The sequence below is a fragment of the Rattus norvegicus genome, chromosome 19, assembly GCF_021556685.1.
Source record: "Rattus norvegicus strain SHRSP/BbbUtx chromosome 19, alternate assembly SHRSP_T2T, whole genome shotgun sequence".
Taxonomy (NCBI): Eukaryota; Metazoa; Chordata; class Mammalia; order Rodentia; family Muridae; genus Rattus; species Rattus norvegicus.
In genome coordinates this window covers 69,189,335-69,200,000 of record NC_141552.1, presented here as the reverse complement: position 1 = coordinate 69,200,000, position 10,666 = coordinate 69,189,335, and the positions used below count along the sequence as shown (strand labels likewise).

The following is a 10,666-nucleotide window of genomic DNA, read 5'->3' as shown; positions in this document are numbered from 1 at the left end:
GAAGTTTGCTATGTTGACCCCGAGAAGGTCAATCTATACCCCTTGGCAAGTCTTTCTGAATCTCTGGCCATTCCAACAGCTATTTCTTCATTACCAAAGCTGCCCCGTTCTGGGTAAAGCACAGGTAAGAGTGTGTCTGCACTCACAAGCACATACTAAGGGTGAAGGCGCCAAACGCCAGCAGGTGGTCACAATCCTGGGCCAGAATTGCAACCTGTGCCGCCATCCTGTGGTCAAAGGGGGCTACTGCATGCTAAATCCTCTGCGTAAGTGAAGTCCTCACAGCTGCAGATACTTGGGTCCTCTTTAACTGAAATCTTGTATCAGGTGCCAGAAAGAAATAAAAATGTAGCTGAAATGCCCTCTTTGTTTTCAGAAAGGGAAATACCAAATGCTGGAAAGTCCAGGATTTTTTTTTTTTTTTGAGAATCTTACAAAAAAAAAAAGTCAATTATTTGAATTCTGCCTCAAAAAACGCATCAGCTGAGCAAGGGGCTGCCCTTAGGAATTCGGAATGTTGTTCCGTCTCCATCATTGAAGAGTGAGGGTTCTGACTGAGTTCTGTTAGTCGTTTCCCCGTATGAGTTTAGGAACTCATACATGTTAACTGCCGCAGTACACCCAGGACACAGCACAAATATTAACTATGACAAAGGAGCGGTTCTCCTTTTTACTCCGCCTGGGACTCCAGCACACGTTAATAGCGTCACTCACAACTAGGGTGTGCCTTCCCAGTTAATATCGAAATTCCTTCACAGACATGCCCAGCGGTTTGCCTCTTAGGTGAGTCCAGACACCCATCTCTGACGCTCCATGCTGAGAGACAAATATTCAGACGCAACGACAGCACCCAACTTCTGTCTCCCCGGTCCTGAAGGCACAAACCTGAAGGCAGGCTGATGCGGTGGCCGTCTTTGAGCCTGAGCCGGCCCCTCCTGAACCTCCCCTTCCTCTTCTTCACGTGCGGCGCCTCCTGGCTCAGTTGGAAGATGAGCACGTTCAGCTCGCGCTCCAGCACGTCGATCTCACGCTCTGCGAGCTGCTGCTCCCGGCGTCTGAGCAGCAGTTCCTGCGATTTCTGTTGCAAGGCAGCTCGACTTAGCTCTTCCTCTCGGGAACGCAGCTCCTGCAAAGTCAGGCCCAAAAGGAGATCAACATAGGCTTCCTGTACTGCTCCCAGAGGCCCTCACAGCGAGCGCACTGCACCCAAGATGGCTGCCGGTAACCTAGCCTATTATTAACCTAGGGGAAGCCAATGCCAGGTCCCTTCTCCTCTGTTAGTTCCTGACAGGGAAAGGCGTCGCTCACGTTCACATCCGAGGTGATCACTGCTTTGTCTTCATCTCTAGCCTTTATGAGCGGGTAACACACCAGTTCTCAACCTATGGGTCAAATTTCAGACCTCTTGAATATTCGATATTTACATCACAATTTATAAGATTAGCAAAATTACAGTCATAAAGAAGCAACAAAATAATTTTATGGTTGGGAGACACCACAGCATAGAGAACTAAGGATATTCTATTATGCTTGCAAACAGGAGCCTAGGATAACTGTCTCCGGAGAGGCTCCACCCAGCAGTTGACTAAAACAGATGCAGACAGCCACAGCCAAATATTAGATAGAGCTTGGGGAGTCTTGTGGTTGGGGGAACCACAAGATTGAGGAGTCCAGAGGGATAGGAATTCCACAAGAAGATCAACACAGACAACTAACCTAGACCCTCGGAGGCTCCCAGAGGCTCAACCAGCCAAAGAGTGTACAAAGGTTCCACCCAGGACCCCTGCAAATTTGTAGCAGATGTGTAACTTGGTCTTTATGTGGGTCCCCTAACAATGGATGGGGGCTGTCCCTGAAACTGTTGTCTACCTGTGGATCCTGTTCTCCTAACTGGGCTTGCCTCCAGTGAAGAGATGTGCCTAGTCCTACAGTGACTTGAGGTGCCAGGATGGGGTGATACCCAGGGGGACGTCCCAATCCTCAGAGATGAAGGGGAACGGGGGACAGGAGAGGGGCCTGGAGGAAAGGGGCTGTGATCTGGATGTAAAGTAAATACGTAAATAGATTAATGGAAAAAGAAATAAAGCATTTAGGAAGTCTGCAGACCACTGAACTAACATATCAATCATACATCAATAGTCATCAACAAAGAACATCTGTGAGTGACCTAATTTACTTATTTATGCTTGAGTCCTGGTCTCTGTAGCTCAGGTTGGCCTCAAGCTCAGTGAGTTTCCACGGATGACCTGGAACTTCTCCTCCTCCTGCCTCTACCTGGTGAGCGCTCTGAGGAACAAGCTCCTGTTATTCACACTCTCAGATTTATGAGGTTCCGGGATAGAACCCAGGGCATCTTGAACCCCAGGCCAACCCTCTACCAACCAAGCTGCATCCCTAGCCTCGTGAACGACCCATTTCACAATACAGTCTACAGTTACAACCCAGCGAGTTAAAGGATAATACTCGTAGTTACATGTTATGACTAATGCTCATACTCCTGCAGACTTCATGTGTGTTCTGTAATGTGAGCATGTGTGTGCTGTGCGGTAATCATATGTGTGCTGTGATGTGAGCATGTGTGTACTGTGTGGTGATCATCTGTGTACTGTGATGTGAGCATGTGTGTGCTATGTAGTGATCATGTGTACTGTGCTGTGAGCATGTGTGTACTGTGTGGTGATCATCTGTGTACTGTGATGTGATCAGGTGTGTACTGTGTGGTGATCATCTGTGTACTGTGATGTGAGCATGTGTGTACTGTGTGGTGATCATCTGTGTACTGTGATGTGAGCATGTGTGTACTGTGTGGTGATCATCTGTGTACTGTGATGTGAGCATGTGTGTACTGTGTGGTGATCATCTGTGTACTGTGATGTGAGCATGTGTGTACTGTGTGGTGATCATCTGTGTACTGTGATGTGAGCATGTATGTACTGTGTGGTGATCATCTGTTAATGTGATGTGAGCATGTGTGTGCTGTGTGGTGATCATCTGTGTGCTGTGATGTAAGCATATGTGTGCTGTGGTGATCATCTGTGTACTGTGATGTGAGCATGTGTGTGCTGTGCGGTGATCATGTGTACTGTGATGTGAGCGATCATGTGTGTGCTGTGTGGTGATCATCTGTGTGCTGTGATGTGAGCATATGTGTGCTGTGGTGATCATCTGTGTACTGTGATGTGAGCATGTGTGTACTGTGTGGTGATCATCTGTGTACTGTGATGTGAGCATGTGTGCACTGTGCAGTGATCATGTGATCACGTGTGCACTGTGTGGTAAGACCTCTCTCACCTTCTCCTTGGTTCGAAGCTCACTGAACATTTGCTGAATCTCCAGTTTCCAGTCTTCCTGCATGGAATGGAAGGACTCCTGGGGCAAGTCGGTCAGCACTGCCTCTTCGATCGCAGTCAGCTGTTTAAGAATCAAGGCAAACGAGGGGCGGATATGAGGGTCTTGTTCCCAGCACTCTGCGACAAACGAGAATCACATTACTTTCCTCTCTCGGTACAGCAACAATCATCTCCCAGACGGCTGAGTGCCCAGATTGACACCTGTCACTCCAAACCAGGAGTCCCTGTCATCTGCGGTGTAAGCTCCTAGAAATCCTAAGTGCACACCAGTAAGCCCCTGAGTGCCCGTGTCCCAGCACCCATGTCCCAGAGACACAGAGGCCGGTCGAGCATACACGCTTGGTTTTGTCTCTGTTTCTGTTTTGTGTGCTGAGGCCCAGCTGCCGTGGCAGAATGACATGGCTGTGAATCACAAGCCCCGAAACCAAGGTCTGAGAACGTTGTGATCAAAAATGAAGTTCTAAGAAATAACGACGTTGGGCACAGTGGCTTGTGCCAGCAATTCCAATGCCAGGGAGGTCGAGGCAGGATCCAAAGCCCAGGCTGGATTACATAGTGAATTTGCAGACAGCCTGGGCTACAGAGTGAGTCTGAGGACTCCGTGAAATATATAATAGAGAGTGGGTTCAAGGCCAGCCTGGTGCACATAGCAAAACCCTATCTTAAGAAGAAATTAAAATATCACAAATCAAACTGACAAGGTTAACTTCAAGCTCACAGAGTGAGGGAGCTTTAATAACAAGAGTGGAGTCACTACATCCAAGCTGAGGCCTGAAAAATGTTTTTCGTCACTGCCTGGATAGCTTAGAGCCAGCTGAGGGCTCTGCTGGGGGACACTAGGACAGTGAGGGAAGGCAAGGCACCCCGATAAAGCTCATGGATTTTAGGCTGCACAGCTGACAGTGCCTGGGCCCTAGCTCTCTAGCAGAAGTTCTTAGAACAGCACGCTTAAAAGCAATTGGATTTTTTTCTTTTTTGAGACAGGGTCTCATATTAGCCCAGGCTGGCCTGGGAACTCAAAGCAATCCTCCTACCTTGAATCCTGGGATTACTGACATGAATCACTGCTTGCAGCTTAACATTTCCTCAGCCTTTTAAACTTTATACATTTGTTTGTTTGTTTGTTTGTTTGTTTGTTTGTTTGTTACGTGTGTGGGTTCAGGTGTGCCACTGCATATAGTTAGAAGTCAGAGGAACACACATAGGAAGCTGAACTCAGACCGTCAGCCTTGGTGGCAAATGTCTCTTTTAAAAAAAAAAATTAGTGATGGTGTATACATCATACAGCTTTCTGCCTGCATGTATGCCTACAGGCCGGAAAAGGGCATCAGATCTCATTACAGATGGCTGTGAGCCACCATGTGGTTGCTGGGATTTGAACTCAGGACCTCTAGAAGAGCAGTCAGTGCTCTTAACCACTGAGCCATCTTGCCAGCACACACATTGCTTTTTTTTTTTAATAGATTTTAAAAAAAAGTATGTGTTCCTATGCGTGACTTTCCTTGGCCAGGTTCTCTTAGATCAGGGCTGAACATTACCTTTCATGAGTTTTGCAAATGGTTCAGGGCAGGTGGAGGGAATGGGCAGCGTGAGCTTGTTGACGGCCACCCCGTATGCCACAGCCAGTCCATCGATGCCCCGGTATGGGACCTCACCCGTGAGCAGCTCCCACAACAGCACTCCATAGCTGGAAAGCAAAGTCCCTATTAGTGACTGGGGCTCCTGAGCCTGCCCCGCTCCCAGCAGACCCAAAGCCACTGCTCTCCCAGGGTAAGGGGTGGCTCTGTCCCAGAACCATCTGGGAGACTGAGGCGGGAGGATTATGAGATCCAGGCTAGACTGGGCCGACACGGTTCAACTCTATCCTAAGAATTCCCCCAGAAAAGATCTGGAGAGATGGCTCAGCAGCTAAAAGAGCGCTGGCTGCCCTCCTAGAGGACTCTGAATATATTCCCAGCGCCAACACAACAGCTTGCAACTGTCTCCAGCTCTGGTCCTAGGGGATCTGACGGCCTTCTCATGTGTCACAGGCACCGTATGTTTGTGGCCCATAAAGCACAGTATCTCCTTTCAAAGTCGGTTATGAGACAGTAATTTGTTCAAGGCTCTAGTGAGAGGCCTGGCCTCAAAGCAAGGTAGAAAGTGATCGAGGAAGACATCTGAGGTTGAACTCTGGCCTACACACAGACACACCCACACAGAGACACATACACAGAGAGACACACCCACGGATGCGCACACGCAAACAAGTGCTCACACACCCATGAATCATAAAACAAGCTTGAGAAGTATGTTTACCTCTGGAGACCTCTGGAGTATTAGAACCCAGGTGAACACGTGTGAACACGTCTGAACACATGTAAGAGTGTGTGAACACATGTGATCACGTGTGAACACATCTGAAACCATGAAGCACAAAAGCCTGCCTTCTGTCTGCATGGTACCAGCAGGAACATTTCTATATGGCTTTTCCATGCCTCTTTGCTTGTGGTTAATCCTTCTCCCAGCCCCCTGTGTCCCCACCTCCCCTTCCCTCCCTTCCTGAACCTTCCCACCCCCATTCCCCTCTACTCTCCATTAGCTAAGTCCTATTATCCTGTGCCTTGAAGGTATCCTCTCCCAATGTCTCCTCCCTCATTTCCTGGCTTCTACGAGCCCTGCAGTTTTAAATTAGGAGCCTACAACCAACCAGGAGGGAGAACGTACAGTATCTGTCTTTCTCACCTGGGTTACTTTGCTCAATATAATTTTGTCCGATTCCATCAATTTACCTCCAAGACCAACCTACCACGCAAGATGGGCCCACTCATACAGCTGTGGCAAGATGGCAATGGGGGGGGTAGCTCTGGTTGGATTTAAGAAGAGTCTCTGCCAAGGACATCATGTATAGAAGGGAGGGAGTGACTTCAGTGGACACGAAGATTGAAATGTCGATTGTGACTTTGGGAGTTTGACATATCCAGGTTTAAAGAAAGGTTTTCTTGCTTATCCTATCCTGTAGCTTCTTTGCCACTCTGATAAAACCTGAAAGAAACCAACTACTGGGGCAAAAAATGTATCCTCACTCAGAGTTTCAGAGAGTTCAGCTCACCATGGTGGGGAACATGTGGGGAAGCAGGTTTAGTCCACATCATGGAATGCACCACCATGTCTGGCCTGCTACATAAGAGACATCCACTCCACTCCCCCCCACCCCCGACTCCTGGTTTCTTTTTTTCTTTTTGGTTCTTTTTTTTTTTTTTTTTTTTTTCGGAGCTGGGGACCGAACCCAGGGCCTTGCGCTTCCTAGGTAAGCGCTCTACCACTGAGCTAAATCCCCAGCCCCGCTCCCCCCCACCCCCATCTCTCTGTCTCTCTGTCTCTCTGTCTCTCTCTCTCTCTCTCTCTCTCTCTCTCTCTCTCTCTCTCGCTCACTTACTCTCTACTTCCTGGATGACATGATATGGGCAGCTTTGTTTCTCTATAAATCTCCCTCCCATAATGCTCTGCCTCACCCTATGCCCAAGAAAGAACAAAGGCAAATGCTCATGGCTAGAAAGCTCAAACTCCGAGCCCAAACAAACCTTCCCTTCTCACAGCTTGATCGTCTCAGGAATTTTTTCACAGCTACCGAAAGCTGACTAGAAACACAGAAAGCGTGAGGCATTGCTGTGGTGAAGCCTGAGAAGTGTGGTAGAGTTTGTAGAAGGAGCCTAGAGAAAGCCTAGAGTGCTGGAAGCCAAAAATTAATGGGCAGCTCTTGTGGGACACAAGACGAGGATTCTGAAAGAAGTGTTCTGTGCTCGAAGAGCTCCGACAGGAATAACTCGGACAAACCTCTTGATTACATTCTGGCAATAGCTACAATTTTGCCCTCAGACTTCGACTGAGGCTGAAATTTAAAGGCAGGAAACTCAGCAATCTGAGAGGGAAGATTTCAACACAGCCTAACATTTGGGTCACAGCATGGTTATCACAGGCAATGAGGGTCAGGAGCAAAAATAGATGGATGGATGGATGGATAGACAGACAGACAGACAGACAGACAGACAGACAGACAGACAGACAGACAGACAGTGGAAATAATTCCAAACACATTAGCCAGAAAAACGGTGTTTTCAAGTGGCAGGCAGGTCTAGTTGTTAAAGAGATTATCAGCATTAAGAAAAAGACACTTTGCACAGGGACAGCTGGGGAAAGCCTGCTGTCTCTTAAGTCTGTGGAGCAGCTTCTGTCTGCCACAAGCTTCCAGCCACAATTTGGCCTCTTCAAGAACCAAAGTTCATGGATGCTTCACAGTCCAAGCATCGGTGAACAGAGACCTCTGAAACCCTGAGCCAAAATAAAACCCCGCCCCCCCCACTTAATGTAATCGCCCCAGACATTGTTATCTCAGGACAGAATGCTGGGCAGCAATCTCTTGTCCCCGTCTGACTCCACACCACTCACAAACTATTCACCATGGCAGAGTCACCGAGGCCCTGCAGACTCAAAGACAACAGTTGGAAGTTACAGATGGAGCGGGCACGTTCTCACCTCCAGATGTCGCTGCCCTTGGAGAACAGGGAGGACCTGATGACCTCAGGAGCCATCCAGGCGTAGGTTCCTGCTGCGCTCATCCTGGTGGTCCTGTGCCATTCCCTCGCCAACCCGAAGTCCGTGATCTTCAGGGTCTTGTTGCAAATGTCATCGTGCTCTATCTTCTCCAGCAGCAAAACTACAGGGAAAAGAGCAGGAAGGGTCTTGGCACATGGTATGACCACCAGCTCAAGTCTTTAAGTCACCTTTCATTTTACTTTATATGTTTGTAGCGTTTGTATATGCTTGCCCCAAGGAGTGGCACTATTAGAAGGAGAGGTCTTTTTGGAGTGGGTGTGGCCTTGTTAGAGTGGGTGTGGCCTTGTTGGAGTAGGTGTGGCCTTGTTGGAGTAGGTGTGGCCTTGTTGGAGTAGGTGTGGCCTTGTTGGCATAGGTGTGGCCTTGTTGGAGTAGGTGTGGCCTTGTTGGAGTAGGTGTGGCCTTGTTGGAGTAGGTGTGGCCTTGTTGGCATAGGTGTGGTCTTGTTGGAATGGGTGTGGCCTTGTTGGAGTGGGTGTAGTCCTGTTGGAGTAGTCACCATGAGTATGGGCTTTAAGACCCTCATCCTAGCTGCCTGGAAGCTAGTCTTCTGCTAGCAGCCTTCCTCCTGCACTATGCCTGCCCAGATGCAGCCATGCTCTCTCCTTGATAATAATGGACTGAACCTCTGAACCTGTAAGCCAGCCCCAACTAAATGTTGTCCTTTCTAAGAGTCGCCTTGGTCATGGTGTCTGTTCACAGCAGTAAAACCCTAACTGAGATGATTTTCAATAGCGAAATTCTTTCCATTTAAAAAACCATTTTGATCATAGAGACTTGTATATAAAACTCTTCTTCCTGCATGGGCTATGATTCCTTCTCTCCCCTAGTCTCCTGATTACTCCTCACCAAGTATGATCCCAGCACCCCATGGAGGAGGCCCTCCTGTCCTGGGATGACGTTCACGGGATCCGCTCCTGAATGAGGTCACCCTTGGGAGGCCATCTGTCCATGAGGTCTGGGCTGCCAATGTCAAGACCTCCCACTCACCCTATGATGATGTCCACTTAGCCTGGCATGACTCAGACAGACAGATAAGAGCAGAGCAGGCTTTTTCCTTTGTTCTGTATTATTTGTTCTATTTTATTAGGAGGGCACAGTGCTGAGCCTGTCAAGGAACCCTGCCCCAGGTCCCTAGCAAAAAAGAATAATTTCAGATGGAGAAGTAGAATTTAAAGATGGAGTTTTCATTGTGGTGTGAGATGTGAACATAAGATGCCAGCTCTTTTCGATGATAAATAAATAAATGTTAGATAAATAATAATAAATTACCATCCCACGACAGCCGCCAGAGTCAAGGAGAACGAATTCGCGTTTCTGCCACTTTATTTAACTTACAGGTAAAGGCCAGGTAAAATTTTTAAGAGAATGTTCCAGCCTGGTACAGCTTAGGCAGAAAGTAAATGATTCTTAGGGGCGAGAGCCTTTCACCAAGACATCTCAAATAAGATCAGTCACCAAGGCCAGCGCGACAAGAAAAATACACGTCTCACTCCAAGACATTCCGTCTGCATTAGAGCAGAGCCTTTCCCGCTGAGTGCACAGGAGACTGCACCAATGGGTGACATATTAACGTAGCTCATTATCAAACGCTGGCCTCTGCAAAAGCCTACAGACATCTGAACCCATGGAGATGGACTGTGAGATACCAAGGCCTCACTGAGCTAGAAATTCAGACAGCAAACCACCTGGGTCAGCCCGCACCTGCTGACGCCTGCCCGGCCCTCTTGCTTGTCTGTTACTTTTTTTTTTTTTTACCTATATTTCTCTCAGATAAAACTTAACTCCAGAAACTATTTAATCACTCCCCCAGTGCCCACAGCAACACTGTACACTGTACACCTCAACATACGCTAGGCTAGCCTTCATCAATGCTAGTCAGTCAATCCGCCACGGCGGCAATCATCTCCTACTGAGTAGAGCTGTTTCTCCAGCCAGTCAGTCAGGGAAGAACTAAGACTTCCAATTTACAGTCCAAAAATGTCACCGGAGATCCCAGGGTTATATGCAGAGATGTCCCTGCGTACTGACTGGTTTTGTGTGTCAACTTGACACAACCTGGAGTTATCACAAAGAAAGGGGCCTCAGTTGTGGAAATGCCTCCGTGAGACCCAGCTGTAAGGCATTTTCTCAATTAGTGATCAAGCGGGGAGGGCCCAGTCCATGGTGAGTGATGCTGTCCCTGGGCTGGTGGTCCTGAGTTCTATAAGAAAGCAGGTCAAGCAAGCCAGGGGAAGCAAGCCAGTAAGCATCGCCCTCCATGGCCTCTGCATCAGCTCCCGCCTCAAGTTCCTGACCTGCTTGAGTTCCTGTTCTGGCTTCCTTTGGTGATGAACAGCAATGTGGAAGTGTAAGTTGAATAAACCCTTTCCTCCCCAACTTGCTTTTGGTCATGGTAGGTTTCGTTTTGTTGTTTTGTTTTATTGTTTGTAACAGCAATAGAAACCCTAGCTAAGATACCCCGTGTGGAGGATCTCTGACTTTCTCCAGCCCTGCCATGTTGTCCCCAAAATGCCTGCTGAATGGCTGGGTGCTGGGACAGTTCCTCCCTGAAAGCTAAAAGCCCATTTTGTCCTTGTGAATTTTAAGGAAAAAATAAATTCCTATTTTAAAAGAGACGTGGCCCCCTAATCCTTTAAGTGGGTACTCTTAACCACAGAAACAAACCCACATGATTAGCTCCTTTCCGAGCTTCTGTTCAGTCCCCACCTTACTCGATC

The 10,666-nt window shown here is 48.1% G+C and overlaps 1 protein-coding gene across 1 annotated transcript in view; it reads right to left on the bottom strand.

Moving 5' to 3' along the window:
• The window catches only part of Map3k21 (mitogen-activated protein kinase kinase kinase 21), a 33,736-nt gene that overhangs the window by 11,866 nt on the left and 11,204 nt on the right, over window positions 1-10,666 (bottom strand). Inside the window, 4 exon segments of the mRNA NM_001431336.1 lie at window positions 886-1,126; window positions 3,292-3,467; window positions 4,889-5,037; window positions 7,866-8,046. Coding sequence (NP_001418265.1) covers window positions 886-1,126; window positions 3,292-3,467; window positions 4,889-5,037; window positions 7,866-8,046 — 747 coding nt within the window.